General features: G+C 37.3%; 2 protein-coding genes across 3 annotated transcripts; both read right to left on the bottom strand.

The window, feature by feature from the left end:
• Positions 1 to 239: 239 nt before the first annotated feature.
• Positions 240 to 1,797, bottom strand: LOC122290100 (uncharacterized mitochondrial protein AtMg00810-like). Its single transcript, XM_043097636.1, has 2 exons — positions 1,779 to 1,797; positions 240 to 1,393 (listed from the first exon to the last, which is right to left on the bottom strand). Exons 1-2 carry the CDS (start codon positions 1,795 to 1,797, stop codon positions 240 to 242), a joined length of 1,173 nt encoding a protein of 390 aa, XP_042953570.1.
• Positions 1,798 to 12,334: 10,537 nt separating this feature from the next.
• Positions 12,335 to 15,136, bottom strand: LOC122288816 (UDP-arabinopyranose mutase 1-like). 2 transcript variants are annotated; one of them, XM_043095602.1, is made up of 4 exons: positions 14,638 to 15,136; positions 14,067 to 14,317; positions 13,365 to 13,542; positions 12,335 to 12,898 (listed from the first exon to the last, which is right to left on the bottom strand). In XM_043095602.1, the coding sequence occupies exons 1-4, from the start codon at positions 14,959 to 14,961 to the stop codon at positions 12,554 to 12,556; spliced, it is 1,098 nt and encodes a 365-aa protein (XP_042951536.1). In that variant the 5' UTR covers positions 14,962 to 15,136; the 3' UTR covers positions 12,335 to 12,553. The 2 variants fall into 2 exon arrangements, with proteins under 2 accessions (XP_042951536.1, XP_042951537.1); XM_043095603.1 differs by having other exon boundaries at positions 13,365 to 13,533; positions 14,638 to 15,131.
• Between the last annotated feature and the right edge of the window lie 1,826 nt (positions 15,137 to 16,962).

The following is a 16,962-nucleotide window of genomic DNA, read 5'->3' as shown; positions in this document are numbered from 1 at the left end:
TATATAAATGTACATTACAGCTCATCTAGAAGGACAACTTAGTAAATTATTTACAGACTTATTACAAGAGACAAGTTTATTCGATGAAGGGTGTGACTGCATATCAGGATCACTGATCTTGTCATGATCAGTTGCATCCATGTGATTTGAATTCTTGGGAGAGCTGATGCCATGTTGCTCTAATAAACTTGTAGAGATGTGAGAAAAGAATACAAGAAGGTAAAGACTTAGTAAAAATGTTAGAAGGTGTGAGTTGGTGTGAACATGAGCAGTCTTGATGCTACCTTCTTTATTTTATCTCGGATAAGATGACAATCAACTTCAATGTGTTTTGTCCTCTCATGAAAAACTGGATTGGCTGCTATACGTAAAGCAGTTTGGTTGTCACAAAAAAGTTCAGTAGCTTGTGGATGAGGAATGGAGAGATCAATGAATAGCTGCTGCAACCAAGTAAGTTCAGTAGAAATGGATGCCATTGCACGATATTCTTCCTCAGCTGAAGACCTTGAGACAACTGTTTGTTTCTTGGATCTCCATGAAATGAGAGAATGGCCCAAGAAGATACAAAAACCAGTGACTGATTTGCGTGTGTCTGGGCAAGAAGCCCAATCTAAATCACAGCAGCCTCTAAGCTGAAGTGGGGAACTTGAAGAAAGAAGGATGTCTTGACCAGGTGCATTTTTGAGGTATCTCAGTACCTTGTGGGCTGCAGCAAGGTGGGAGATGGAAGGGTGATCCATACATTGACTTAGGACTTGGATGGGGTAACTAATATCAGGTTTGGTTAATGTGAGGTAAAGCAATCTACCAATGAGTTGTCTGTAGGAGGTAGGATCAGCTAGGGGTGTCCTTGATGACTTGCTCAATTTGTGGTTTTGCTCCATTGGGAGCTTTAAAGGTTTACAAGCTAGATTGCTTGAGTCAACAAGAATATCTAGAGTGTATTTTCTTTGACAGAGGTGAATTCCACTGGGTGATCGAGAGACCTCAATGCCAAGGAAGTATCTCAAGGTTCCAAGGTCTTTTATTCTCAAATGTGTGTTCAAAAAAGTCTTGAGAACTGAAATGGATTCAAGGGAATTGCTTGCAACTACAATGTCATCGACATAGACAAGTAGTGCAGTAAAAGTAGTAGGGGTTATGCAAGTAAATAGGCTGTAATTAGCCTTGGATTGAGTGAAACCAAAGGCAACCAAGGAAGTGGAAAAATTATCATACCACTGGCGTGAGGTGTGTTTGAGGCCATAGAGACTTTTGTTGAGCTTGCAGACCTGGTCAGGTTGTCCTTTGGTGTAGCCAGGTGGCTTCTTCATGTAGATTTCTTCATTGAGCTCTCCATTGAGGAACGCATTGTTAGCATCAAATTGGTGGAGATGCCATCCTTTAATTGCAGCTAAGGCAATAATGGTTCTAACAGTGACAATCTTCACTACTAGGGAAAATGTTTCATGATAATCCACCCCTTCTTGTTGGGTGAAACCCTTAGCTACTAGTCTTGCTTTCTTCCTCTCAATAGTACCATTGGAATGGTACTTGGTTTTATAGACAAATTTGCATGCAATGGGGGTTTTGTCAAGGGATAAATTAATGAGGGTCCATGTATTTGTTGAGCTCTAAAGCTTCAATTTCAGTATCCATTGCCTTACACCAATCGGGGTCTTTGGCAGCTTGTGTGTAAGTGTGTGGATCATTAGTGGAAGAGATGGCAGCAGAAAATAAAGAGAATTTAGGAGACAAGTTATGATAAGAAATGGAATAAGCTAAAGGAAAAGAGATACCTGTTGAAGCTAATGCCATGTTCACTAATTGAGAGGATGAGATTAAAGTTGCTTGCTAGCAATGGAAGTCCTGCAGGTATTGAGGAGCTTTTCTGGTTCGAGTGGATCTTCTAAGAGGAAGAGGAGAGGAAGGTTCTGTTGTTGATGGAATGGAAGAATTGGAGGAAGGTGGTATGGAAAAGTCTAGGGGTGTGGATGATGAGGAATCTGTTTCTGATGTCAGTGGCAAAGAGGTGCTGTGTTGTGGGGGAGAAGGTGAAATAGAAGGAAAATGAGTTTGAAGAAGGGTGGCAGAAGATGGAAATTGATAAGATGGAGTTTAAGGAAGGGTGGCAGAAGATGGCATTTGAGAAGATGGAGTGGAATGATGCTGATGGAAGGGAAAAACATGCTCATGAAAAGTAACATCTCGAGAGATGAAAACTGAGTTCGTGTTTAAATCAAGTAGCTTATACCCTTTTACCCCAAAGGGGTAACCAAGAAAGACACAATCCCTACCTCTAGGATCAAATTTTTGTCTATTTTGAGAAATCGAAAAGGCAAAACAGAGGCAGCCTAAGATTTTCATGTGAGAATATGTAGGAGGTTTGTTGAAAAGGATCTCAAATGGTGTTTTATTAAAGAGTAAAGGAGTGGGAATTCGATTAATTATGTAAGTTGCTGTGAGAATACAATCATTCCAGTACAAGTGGGGAAGATTAGATTGAATTTTAAGGGCTCGAGCTATCAAAAGGTGTTGGTGCTTCCTTTCTGCAATCCCATTTTGTTAAGGAGTTTCCACACATGTTCTATGGTGAATTATTCCTTTCTTGTTGAAAAAATCTGTCATGTGAAGCTCAAGGCCATTGTCACTTTGAAGTGTTTGAACTTTGGTATGGAATTGGGTTTCAACAAGATTACAAAAAGCTTCAATGCATGGTCCGGTATTTGATTTAGCCTTGAGTAAATATAGCCAAGAGTCCTAGAGTAATCATCTACAATGGTCAAAAAGTATCTTGTTCCATCATAAGCTGTGATTGAGTTAGGTCCCCATATATCACAATGGATTAGTTCAAATATGGCTTTGCTTTTATGGGGACTAACAGAAAATGGAAGTTTATGATGCTTGGCAAGTGGACACACAAAACATGGATTGGTATTGGAAATGTCAGAAACATGATTTTTAATAAGAGAGTATGAGATTACATGTAATCTAGAAAGAGGGGTATGACCCAATCGACGATGCCAATCTGAAACAAGATCAACATTTTTGAAAGTCGCTGAAACAGAGATATTTTTATGTAAACAAGTAGAAAAATGATCTAGGAGAGTTGTTGGTGACACTGGTTCTGCAAGCAAGTGGTAGAGACCATTCTTTATCTCACCCATACCAATCGTGGTCCATGACTAAAGGTCCTAGATAAAACAAAATGGTGAAAGAAAAATAAAACAGCAAGATAGTGAGTTGGTTAGCTGTTTTACAGAAATCAAATTGAAATGAAATGAAGGAACACATAACACATTATTTAGTGTTAATGTGTTGTGAATGTGGACAATACCAATGTGAGTGATAGGTGCAGGGTGGCCATTCGGAAGTTTAACCATAAAAGATACTGGAGAGGTAATGGATGAGAAGGAAGTGGTGCTGCAGATCATGTGATCTGTAGCACCAGTTTCAATGATCCAAGGTGTGTGTGTAGGGGTATGAGTGGGAGTGAAAGAAGTGAAGCAAGAAATAATATCATTCATGGTAGAAGGGTGTGTGCAGTCTACCTTGACAGTGTTGACTGAATGATTGGCAATAGATACTTCCTTTGGATGTAGTTGAGACAACAGTTGGTGATATTGCTCTTTGGTGAAGGTCAACTTGTCATCTGAGGAATCTTCTAGCTCGAGTGAAGTCATGTTGGCAGAGGGAAAGCCATGTTGCTTGTTCTTACCATGAAGTTTGTGCCCAGGTGGATAGCCATGTAATTTGTAGCACTTTTCTGCTATATGATCTGTCATATGGCAATGAGTATAGGTGGGGGCTAAGGCATTACCTACCTTAAAACAAGTATCAAGGACATGGCCCTGGATTTTGCAGTGAGTGCAGAAAAGTCTGTCACATGGTTGCTGAGGTGTTTAAGAAAAAAATTTAGAGGAAGTGTATGGTTGTTTGACAGCAAGGGCCATTGTGTTTGCTGAAGGAACAGCAGACAGCATGAGATGTTGCATTTCTTGCTGCTGGATCATAGAAAAAATTTTGTTTAAAGGAGGCAAAGGATCCAGGAGCATAATTTGGTCATGAGTTGCTTAGAATGAGTCATTTAACCCCATAAGAAATTGTATCACACAATCCCTTTGGTATCTATCAAGCAAGATAGTCAACTTGCCACAAATACAGCCAGGCATAGGGTTATATATACTAAGTTCATGCCACAGAGTTTTAAACTTGCCAAAATACATGCTAACTGAGTCAGTATCTTGTTGCAAACCTGTTAATGCCTTTTTGAGCTGAAAATTTTGATGACCATTCTGTTGAGTAAATCTATCTTTGAGTTCACCCCAGATTTGTGCAACATCATCCACCAAAGCAATGCTGGATTTGAGGGATGGATGGATAGAGTTGTGAAGCCAAGACACAACCAGATCATTGCATCTTTACCACGCATCATATAGAGGGTCAGTGATAGTTTTTGGTTTTGTCAAGGTTCCATTGATGAATCCTAGCTTATTTTTGGCACGAAGAGCTCAACACATAGCTCTTGACCAGGTTGTGTAGTTTTCAATGGCAAGAAGGTCAGGGACCAAGGGAAGTAAGGGATTATCACCATGGTCAAGTCTATATGGGTTGGTGAGGTTATTGAAGTCAAGAAAAGGAGGAGCTGATTCAGTAGTCATTTGGAAAAAAAAAAAAAAAAAAAATCTCACTATGAGGCTCTTAATACCATGTAAGAATAACTATGGAAACAAAAGGGAACGAGTGAAAACAAAGGAAAAATGCTCACTTCCTTACTTCATTTCATAAAATTCATTCTATTTTCTTTACACTGTACTGCTGCTGCTTTATACTAAAAATGGACAGATAAAAATGGACAGATAGAATGCTAACCAACTAGAGAATATTCGTACCAGCTACAGTCTGTACACCTGCAGACTAACTAATTCTAAATTTACATAAATGTACATTACAGCTCATCTAGAAGAAGGACAACTTAGTAAATTATTTACAGACTTATTACAAGAGACAAGTTTATTCGATGAAGGGTGTGACTACATATCAGGATCACTGATCTTGTCATGATCAGCTGCATCCATGTGATCTGAGTTCTTGGGAGAGCTGATGCCATGTTGCTCTAATATTTTATTCGACTAGAAATTTACATTATAACCTTTTACATATAATGACTATTTTAATTGAAAATAGCTTTCAAGGTAGTGTTCGATTAAGCTAGAGATAATCATGACTCTTATCAAGTACATGACTTTGTAGCCTAATGGTATTTAAAAACATATGGTTTCATGATCTAACTATGGAATTGATCTCTTAAGAAAAAATGAAAAGTAAATACAAAGTAAAAGAAAAAAATTCTTAAATATATTGAAAATGCCAATATTTCATTACGAGAGAGGACTCTAACTGGGTTTTGTTACTCTCCATCCCCACACACCACACACCATACTTTTTTATTTTTATTTTTTATTTTTTGTTTTATTCTTCCTAAACTAATTGAGTTCTTCTACTCATCATCCATATACCACATATTTGATCATAAGAGAAAAAAAATAAAAGAAAATTATATATGGTATATGGATGATGAGTAGAAGAACTGTGGAAGTTGCTAGTACCCTCAGCAGTGAGGATGTTCTTATGGAAAGCATGTAATGAGGCTTTACGTACTATGGCAAACCTGTTGAGAAGACACATTGTTACTACCAGTTGTTTGCAAGTCCGAGAGCAAGACAACAAAGCATGTCTTATGAAGTTGTGAGGCTTCAAAGGATGTATGGAGTCAAGGAAGTAGAAAGATCCAAAAAATGAGCCTCAATTGCACTTCCTTTATAGGAACTTGGAGCTATCTACTTCAGCATTTACAAATGGAAGAGCTAATGGAAGTGGCAATGATCTGTCGATTCATATGGGCTAGAAGAAATGGCTTCAACCATGGAAAGGGTTTTATGCACCCTAACAAGATTATCAGCAAAGCTTCCAGTGAATTATAGGTATATAGATCTAGTCAACATTACCAAGAATCCTGCTCAAACAAATCAAATGATAGATCCACAATTGCTTGGCTCAAGCCTCCTACAGGAACCTATAAGATGAACTGGAATGCAGCCATAAATTCAACTGAGGGACTCTTGGGAATTGGTGCCATTCTGAGAGATGATGTAGGGAGGTGCATTGATACTTTTCAAGCCAAAAGGACCTACAACTGAATGACTTTAGTGGGGAGGCTTATGCTATGATGATGATTGTTGTTTTCTGCAAGGAGATAGGTATCTCTAACTTTACACTCGAGGGAGATACTCTACAGGTTATTAGGCTTCTAAATGGCAACTCACTCGATCGGAGCTATGGTGGATTATTAGTGGAGGATGCCAAAAGAGTGCTAAATCAATTTGCTGTTTGGACTACAGGTCATACCAAAAGAGAAAAAGTAGCACGTGCACTTGTAAAGAATGCCTCACCCTTTTTCTGAAAATTTGTTAGAACATGAAGTTACTCCAAGTTGTGTTCAACAAATTGTAAGAAATGATATGTTTGTAATCCCTTGTTAAAGAAATGAATGAATTGACTTTTCTTAAAAAAAAAAAAAAGAGGAGAGAATCTAAGAAAGTTACTGTTCATCAACATATATGTTGAGATATTGTAGTTAAAAGTTTAAATGGCTTTAGGGTAAATAATCCAATGCATGGCACTTTTAGAATTAATTAGCCAAAATCTGATATTGCAAATGGCTGCACTATTAAGATAGATGATACAAATATTCTAGAAGAACTGTAGACAAGTTTTCTCCACTTTAATGTTACTGTTTTTTATTCTTCTTCTTCTTGTATAAATACCTCATGAAATGCAAATGAAATAGAAGAAAATTTTCCTAATTCATTCCTCTGTTATGGTATCAGAGAAGCACGACTTGCTAGCTCTCTGATCCAAGGCTCTATCAAACCCCTGCCCCTCCACCCAAATTCCTCCATCATTTCTTCCTTCTCTCAAATAGTTACCACCAAACTCACAATTGAGAATTATCCTTTATGGAAGGTGCAAATCAGCACCTATCTTTGAGGTCATGACCTCTATCACTTCATCGATGGAACTGCCTCAATCCCATCTGGATTTCTACCCAACCAAACAGATACCATCAACCATGAATTCACCTCCTGGAAAAGAATAGACCAACTAGTCATCAGTGTCTTATTTTCCTCTCTTTCAGACTCTGTTATAGGGCATGTTCTTTCACCGAGCACCTCGCAAGAGGTATGGATTTCCCTAGCTACCATTTTTGCTTCTCATTCGCAGGCCAAGGAATTTCAAGTCAGATTCCAACTCACATCGCTCTCAAGGTTGTCAAACCATTACTAAATATTTCGGCAAGGTACGCTCTCTCTCCGACACATTAGCAGCTACGAGAAACCCCATTCCTGATAAGGAATTTGTAACTTACCTGCTTACTGGTCTTGGTGCTGCCTATGAGTCTTTTGTTACTTCTGTTACCACTCGGACTGACTCAATTTCTTCTCATGAGCCATACCAACTGCTACTAGTGCATGAAAGACATATCTCACATTTAACAACAAGGAGCAGCAACCCTGCCTCTGAACCCTCAGTTAATTTTTCTTCTGTTGGAGGACACAATTACAGAGGACATGGTTTCTCTCGTGGATGGAGACAAGGTCGAAATGGCAAAGGCAGATCTGTTCCATTTTCTCAAGGAGGCATCATTTTTTCTTCTCCTACTCAAGCCCCTCAACAGTCCCATAACTTTACCCGCCCAAATTGCCAAGTTTGCAACAAGCAAGGTCACGTTGCTCTTCAGTGCCGATATCGTTTTGTTCACTCCTACCAGCTTGAGGCTCCACACTCCTTCTATGCAAACTTCGCCACTCCCAGCTCTTTCTCTGATGTCTCTTGGTACCTAGACTCTACTGCCACACATCATGTTACCAATGATTTGAACAACCTTAATATTTCCTCAGAACAATACGGCGATGATGAACGATTCCGAGTTGGGGATGGCTCCAATATGCCAATACAACACTTCAGTGATTCTTCCTTTTTCTCTAACTCATCTTCTTTCCTTCTACACAATTTATTACATGTTCCCTTCATAACCAAAAATCTCATTTCGGTTTGTAAGTTCTGCATTGATAACAAATGCTTCTTTGAATTTCATGATTCTTACTTCTGTGTGAAGGACAAAATGACTGGGAAGATCCTCCTCACTGAACCCAGCCGTAATGGTCTCTACTTCTTCTCTTCTACATTGCCCACCGTCGAGTCTCCTTCCGTCCAGCTTGGTGAATGCACTCTTGTCTCTAACTAGCATCACAGATTAGGCCATCCATCTCTCAAACTTGTTTCTCATATTTTGCACAACAACAGTTTGAAGTTTCTTCCCACAGAGCACTCCTTCAAATGTCCAGATTGTCCTCTTGCCAAGGGTCATCAATTAACTTTTAGTCCAAGTCGGGCCCATTATACAAAGCCCTTACAATTGCTTGTTGCTAATCTTTGGGGCTAGCCCCTTACATTTCACGAATTGGATTTAAATATTATCTCTCTTTTGTTGATGCTTTCACAAGGTTCACTTGGATATTCCCAATTAAATTGAAATATGATGTTATTAGTATTTTTACTAATTTCTTGTCATACATTGAATGTCTATTCAACTCAAAATTAATAACATTGTAAACCGATAAAGGAGGGGAATTTAAACCCCTCTCTCCAATGTGTCAAAAATTGGGAATTACTCATCGTTTTTCTTGTCCACATATGCATCAACAAAACGGTCTCATTGAACGTAAACATAAACACATTGTTGAAACAGGGCCTGCCCTCTTGGCCCATGCTTCACTTCCCTTCACATTTTGGGCCGAATCCTTTGAGACTGCCATGTACCTTATAAATCTTTTGCCAAGTCCAATTCTCAACCATAAGTCCCCATATTTTCTTGTTCATAATCGGCTTCCTAACTACAAAATTTTAAAGGTCTTCGACTGTAAGTGTTGGCCCAACTTGAGACCCTACAACAACCATAAAATCAATTTCAGGTCCATCTCTTGTCTTTTTCTGGGTAATAGCCCAACCCACAAAGGGTACAAGTGTCTTGATCACCTAGAGCACAACAAGCTCTACATTTCTCGGGACATAATATTTAATGAGGAATCCTTTTCATTTCTTAAAACTCGGCCTAGGTCCCTCACGAAATCCACTCTGCCTTCTATTTCTTCCGTAGCCCAACTTCCAATTCTCACTCCCTCAATTCTTGGCCCAAGCCCATCCCATCCCCCCTTCACAAACTCATCCTCAACCTTTCGATCTCCATCTCCCTCTAATAAATCGAACTCTTCTCCTCAAAATCCACCTAATTCGTTGCCTTAACCTAACTCCACTCTGATCAATACTACCCGCACTTCCTCTGCCGTCATTCCAACTCGATCCCTCATTATTACATGGGCCCAAACTCAATCTTCTCGACCACGCATCCTCATCGACGGCAATGCTCCATACCCATCTCGGAAATGCTTTACCGCTTCTGTCACTATGCCTGACACCCCATCCAGCTACGTTATAGCTTCTAAATGGCCTGAATGGCATCACACCATGTCACTAGAGTTTGCTACTCTAACTAAAAATTCTACATGGAGCCTCGTACCCCATGTTTCCTCTATCAATGTTCTTCGATGCCGATGGGCTTACCGAGCCAAACTAAGAGCAAACGGGTGAATCGAAAGATGAAAGGCGCGGTTGGTTACCAAAGGCTACCACCAACAGCTTGGAATTGACTACGATGAAATGTTTAGTCTAGTGGTGAAATCGTCCACCATCCGTTTGATACTTGCTCTTGCAGTTTCTCATGGGTGGTCTTTGCGACAAGTTGACATCCAGAATGCATTCTTGCATGGATCCTTGACTGATACAGTGTACATGCAGCAACCTCAAGGCTTCATTGACCCAGCTCATCCAACTTATGTCTGTAAATTGCACAAAGCCATTTATAGGCTCAAGCAAGTGCCCAGGGTGTGGTTTGCCCAATTGAGTTCGTGGTTAATTGGCTATGGCTTCCAAGCATCAAAAGCAGATACGTCTCTCTTCATTCTTAATCAAGGTGATATCCATATTTATCTTCTAATCTATGTAGATGATATAGTGATTACTTCATCCATTTCATCTACTATTGATCAATTGGTTTTTGATTTGGGAACTACATTTCCTGTTAAGGATCTTGCTAAACTATCCCTTTTTCTTGGAATGGAAATTGACTATTTGCCCACAAGTATTTTACTTTCTCAATGAAAGTATATAAAATATCTCTTAATCCGAAGCCACATGATCCATTCTAAGCCTATGACATCGCCAATGGCAGCTTCCCTGAAGCTGTCCGTCTTTGATTCCCCTAACTTTGATGATGCTCATCAGTATCGTAGCATCGTCTATGGCTTGCAGTATCTTTCCTTAACACGTCCTGACATCTCCTTTACCGTGAACAAGGTGTGCCAGTTCATGAACTCCCCAAAACAATCCCACTGGAGTATAGTGAAATGAACCCTTTGGTATCTCAAAAATACCATTAACTTTGGTCTGTTCTTCTCTTCCAAGTCTTCTTTCAATTTGCAAGCATACTTCGATGCTGATTGAGCAGGATGCCCAGATGATCGACGTTCCATTGGTGGCTATTGCATTTTTGTTGGCAAGAAACTTATCTCATGGAGCTAGAGCTCAAAGAAGCAGTGTACAGTGGCACGTTCAAGCACAGTAACGGAGTATAAGTCCCTTGCTTCATTTGCTGCCGAATTGATTGAGATCCAAACTCTCATTTTTTAACTTGGTCTTCACTTATCTAAGGCTCCAATATTATGGAGTGATAATATTGGAGCCACATACTTGGCAGCAAATCCTGTTTATCTCTCAAGAATGAAGCACATAGATGTTGATTTCCATTTTGTCAAAGATAGAGTCATTTGGTTACATAGTTTAGACGAGATGATATAAAATGTTTTGTTGAAAGTTGAATAAAATATTATTATAATATAATTTTTTAATATTAATTTTGTTTTGAAATTTGAAAAAGTTGAAATGTTTATTATATTTTGTATGGAAGTTTAGAAAAATTGTAATGATTAAATGAGATGAGATGAGATAGTTTGGTATTTGGTAGCCAAACCAGGCACTTTCCTTCATCAGCTCAAAAGATCAAATTGTGGATATCTTTACAAAACCCTTAGTTTCTACAAACTTTTTTCATTTTAGAACGAGTCTCACTATGTTTGATACCCCCATTGGACTCGAGGGGCGTATTAAGATATATGATACAAATATTCTAGAAGAACCATAGACAAATTTTGTATACTGTTATATAACCGTTTTTTATTCTTTTTGGACTCTTGTATAAATACCTCATGAAATGCAAATGAAATAGAAGAACAATTTCCCAATTCATTCCTCTGTTATGCACCAATGCCAATGCTTTGAGACCTCTAACTGAAAACTGTCCTGAAAGTATAGGATACGTAATTTTATGTTTTGTGTTGTGAACAACTTTTACGACTTTGGAATTGAGGAGATCGAGCCTTAGGTTTTGATTTAATATTTGCTAGTGGCAGATTAATAATTATGATAGATAATTGACAAAATTATTAGAAATTTTGGTAGTTGTTTAGGTCTTTATTCAATTATTGATTCTCCTTAATTATTATCAATATTAATGGCCTGTTAATCTAATTCCTAATTCATATGCAACAACACTTTGAATGGGATATACGTGCGTTGCACATAGAGGCCCAACTAATGTATGTGTATGTATATATATACACATCTTAACGAGGCTTTAATTTCTAATGAACCATAAAGTTAAAAAGAAGGGAGAAGATGATAATATGTTGTCCCGGAGGTTAATAAATGAGGAATACTATATACAGACGTGAAATGTGCAAACGTCGTACAGTCATTTAGAAAAAAAAGTGAGATATATTATTAAAAAATTAATTTTCTTTTTATATAGGTCTCATATTTATTTACTTTTTTCAAAATAATCGAGCTGCACTTGTACACTCACGACTCTAAGTATCATTTTTCTTGATAAATATGTTAATTTGTATGTTCATAGACTTCTGAAAATTTATCTATTTGTTCTATCCGAAGAGCAATTGTATGATTTAATTGGTCTGTTTTAACTAAACAAAAATTTTTTTAACTTAATAATTAAGGAAATGTTTTTTAATGATTTTGTGAATTTTTAAAAATTGTTTAAATGGATTTAAAAAATGTTGGAAAAAAATAGAAAAAAAAAAAAAGTTTATAAACCCATTGATAAGATAGTTTTAGCCAAATGGAATTGATTTAAATAGGCCTCCATAGTAACTACGTAAAGTTTAAATTCAAGATGTCTACTCCCACAACATATTTATTATCAATTTGGCAAACACGGAAGTACTCCAATTAGGTGGTGAAATAGAGTCACAAAGGAATGAAACAACAATATGGCAAGTACTTAAAACATGAACCAGATGGAATGAAAGATCCAAAGGAAAAGATGGTGGAAGATTACAGCATACTTATTACAATCAAAGTGGACTAAAAGGGCTGCTGCCTACTTTGATTTGACAGAGGGTTCTTCCTTCTTCACAGCATTGGGCTTAGGGTTGAGCTCCTCCCATGCTTCAATCCAAGTAACCATGCCATCAGCAAGCTTCTCAAAGTAAGGATCAATGGCTCCAAGCTTTTCCTTGACCTTCTTTGAGAGTTCAATGTAGCAGTTCTGCACAGTCGTGCACTCTTCCGGAAAGACAACAGATTGGAAGAATGGAACGATCTCCTCTTGCCAGTATATGCCTTTGTATTCCTTCTGCAAATTCACAAATGGGTTGCTTGCCTTGCTGTGCCAAATGTATGGCAACCCTGTCTTCACCCCAAGACTCAAATGGTCACAGATTACCTGAAAGTCAACTTCTAAAATCATCCAAGGGGTAAATCCATTATAAGGAAGCAAATAAAATTACAGAAAAAAAACCTTTGCACCCTCAAACTACTAATAAGGTTTTTACACTCTGCACCCAAATTATCAAAACTGAAACATTGTACTCTCAAACTATTAAAAAGTGTTAAATGTTAAGGGTCCAAAGGGTCAAATTTGATAGTTTGGATGCATATTGCAAAATCCTTGATAATTTGTTAGTGAAAAGTGTATTTATCCCTAAAACCATTCTGGACAGCATCAAGATCTGAGAAAGCCAAAAGAAGATCATTCGATATATTGTCTGTAAATCGAGCTCATTAATCACTTGCTAGGTGTTACACGGTGTTACACTAATCATCTGGAAATGATGTAGTTGATTAGGATTTTACTCCAGCCATTATTATCAGATGACAAGCTATGAAACTGAATGAAAGAATGAAGATACCTTGGCACACCAACCAGCCCACATGTCGTCATATCTGCCAATTGGTTGGCCATGACCCATGAGCCCAAAATACATTGCAGGTCCTATCAGTTCCCTGTTGAAACCAAGGTTCATCCCACACATTGGGAAGAGGGTGCCTTTTGGAATTGTCATTACAGCATCTACATATCTGTGTGCACTAATATTAATGTACAATTAGGCAACATTAATCTGAACAGAGCACTTGGTGTCAATACTTCAAAAACCAATCATATTGAAAACCTATATAGATGAATTACTCGGGCTTGATTATGAAACGACTTTGATTCTCTTTTCATTTGACCTTCGTCGATCTGATGTTAAGATACTAAAACCTCAGCACAAGTCCCAAACACAAAAGGAGTTTAAGATTTTTTTAGATCAAAAGATTCTAATTCATTAAAACAAATAAAAAAAATTGTATATTCTATATTGTAAAGTCAGATAACAACCTTTACCCTCGATTCGGCAAGCAAGATAGTTAAACAAAAGAAAATTTCGGAAAATAGCATTAAGCAGATGCAAAATAACATGACAGAGTACCAAATGCATGGAAACGTAACGTACCTTGTGCTGTGTGCGAATTTAATAACTAATAGCAAAAAATAGAACAGACAGAGTTGAGAATGTAAGCCCATGAATGGGTGGTAAGAACTAGTGGAGAGTTTGAAAAGAAACATGAACCTGGTGTTGCGCTCTAGAGGCTTGACAAGCTGAGTTGGGGCATCATAGTCGGGAATGTTGAGCCACAGCCCATGAGAGATGGCTGTGGGCGCTCCCTCTCTCAGGCTAAATGGGTATCCCCGAACGAAGTCTGCTCCGTCCCTAAACGGATCGTAGAGAGTATTGAAAAAATGCGGCGTCGATGGTGTCAGCAGGTTCTGTATATGCTGCGCCAACGCATTTATCTCTTTCCCACTCGGATCCTTTGCCACCTTTTCCCAGCATTTATTCGCGTTTTTCCATCACACAAATCGACAAAAAATAATAAAATTATATCAATAGTTTTACTCAAGCATTGATATTCACTCGGTCATTGAACAATTTGAACAGTACAGAGCAGCACAAAAGTCGAACAAAATGCACAGAGCATGCCATGCAATATGAAGCTGTCCTCAACAGTGAGAAATGAAAGAATATTCTTCCCGAACATTTTTCCGAACAATATGCTCTAGAATAGTCTCGACTAATATTCCACTTAACAAATCTATCCCTGAAGAAGAGAGAGAGAGAGAGAGAGAGAGAGGGAGCATACAAAGCAATCGTCGTCAATGGTGAAGATGTACTTCTTCTTGGAGACTAGGAAGCCAAAGCAGCGACAGGCGGAGTCCTTGAAGGAGATGCAGCTAGCCTTGGGACCCAGAACCCGGTTCACATCGTTGCGGTTATAAAGCTCGTAGTCGAAGCCATCTGGGACCCTGATGGTCTTGGTCGGGTCACCATCCTGTACAATAATGAGGTGGTAGGGCTGGAAGAATGGCCTCCACATCTCCAGGAAATCAAGGTTCCTTATGGTTGGGATAACGATGTCCAGCTCATCTTTCAACGGTGGGGATACGGGGCTCACTGGGTGCGCCATGGCAACGATGGTATGACTTAACACAGACACAGACAGAGACGGAGACACACACAGAGAAACAACGCTGGTAAGGATGGAGTGGAGGATGTGCGTCTGATCAATGCCTCAATGGGTTTCTTATAGAGGTGAGGGGCGCGTAGGATTCGTGGGTTTGAAACGTGGAAGGAGTGAGGGAGAGAAAAGAACGGTGGAGATGACTGAGGGAGACTCACATGCTTTAAGTGGCTAAAACATCCCCTTAATTTTTTATTTACCCAATATTTATTATTTATTTAATATTATTTACAATATTTATACAAATATTATAAAATTTATTGTATGTGACTATATCTTTCCGGTTTAAAATCCTTAAACTTAAATATAATTTAATTAAACATGTAGAGGATTGGATCCAATTCATTTATGCAGCTGTAAAGTTGAGAGGATAAGCTGTCCTAGACATTTAGAACTAATGATACAAGTAAGATATTTTGGTATTAAAATTAAACTACAATAAAAATTTAAAAAAAATGATTATGTTGTTGGTTTGGATAATATACATTTTATATATAGAAGGAAAAAATAAAAATGCAAACCTATCTGTATAATTTGATCATTATGACATCATAATTCCCAATTACCCATTGAAATAAGTAATAATTAACTAGTGTTTTACTTTTCATTATAAAATACTTTTTCTTGTAAACATAACTTATTTATGGATGGAAAAGGTGAGATATATATATATATATATATATATGATAGAAGAGTAATATTAGGTAAAAGTCTTATACAAGTCTTTTGTAAAAAAAAAAAAAAAAAGATAGATTTCACTGATAAAGAATAGTTTTCTTTATATTTTTTTAGGTGGGGTTTACTTTTTTATAAAGACTTGTATGAGTTTATCTATTTAGAATTTGTACAAATCATTTTTTACGATTGAAAGACGGTTTAAAAAATCTCATTAAGTAAAGGATATTACGTATACGCCCCTATGAATAAAGTTTTAAAAAAAATGAGAAATAATAATCCATTCTTCAAAAAATACAAAATTAAAGTTGAGAAAATAATATTATTCCTCTCCATTAGACTTTGGTAAGAGTTTTTCTTTTTCTTTTTTCTTTTTTTAATTTCTAGGAGATCATCCTCTGATGAAAGAAGCGCTTGGTGAACAGCGTGAAGAAGAAGAGAGTTTGTAATGGGAGCGTTTTGGTATTGCCATTCCTTGTTTCTGGCACATTCATCTTCCGTGACAACTGTCAACTGCAGCATCGTACAACCCATTTCATAGCTCCTGAGTAAAAACATTTTTTTCCCCCTTAAAAGGCCTGTACTAAATTTATTACAAACCCTAGTTTGCTTGTTATGGAAAGAATATTGAAATTAAAAATCTTACCTTAAAAATGTAATAAAAAAAAAAACCTAAAATTAAGGTAGAAAAATAAATACCTAACAAAACAAGGTACAAACAAAGAGTTACAAAAAGATTAGGGTTAATTATAAAATTAACACTTAAATTTTCGTGTTTTTGAAATTAAGTATCTTAATTTTCGAACAAAAGATTAATTATTATTATAAGATGGTAATATCAATAGTGAATAACGAGGAGGATAGTTTTGAGAGTGGTAGATTGAAATTTTCTATTATTTAATTGAAAAATAATCTAAAATTAAGAATTGAAAAATGTATTGGAACGTCAAAGGTACTGCAGCTTGACCTTAAAGATTGGATAAAGGCTTCCAGAGCTACGCACGTTTGTCTCCCCACGATTTTTTTAGCTTTGAATTGGGAAAAGGCTTATTAATTATGAGAAAACAAAAGGAGAGAGGTAAAAGGAAAAGGGTAATGATATTTTAAGCGAGAAAGGTTCGATAAAGCTTATTGGTTTTATTTTATTTTATTTGTCTTTTTATAAAAAATTTACTCGTAAAGGAAATATTTTTTAATAAATTTTTAATTTTTTTAAATATTTAAATAGATTTAAATAATATTAAAATATGTAATTAATGTCTAGAGCACTTT

The sequence above is a fragment of the Carya illinoinensis genome, chromosome 12 (assembly GCF_018687715.1).
Source record: "Carya illinoinensis cultivar Pawnee chromosome 12, C.illinoinensisPawnee_v1, whole genome shotgun sequence".
Taxonomy (NCBI): domain Eukaryota; kingdom Viridiplantae; phylum Streptophyta; class Magnoliopsida; order Fagales; family Juglandaceae; genus Carya; species Carya illinoinensis.
This window is presented reverse-complemented; position numbering and strand designations above follow the sequence as displayed.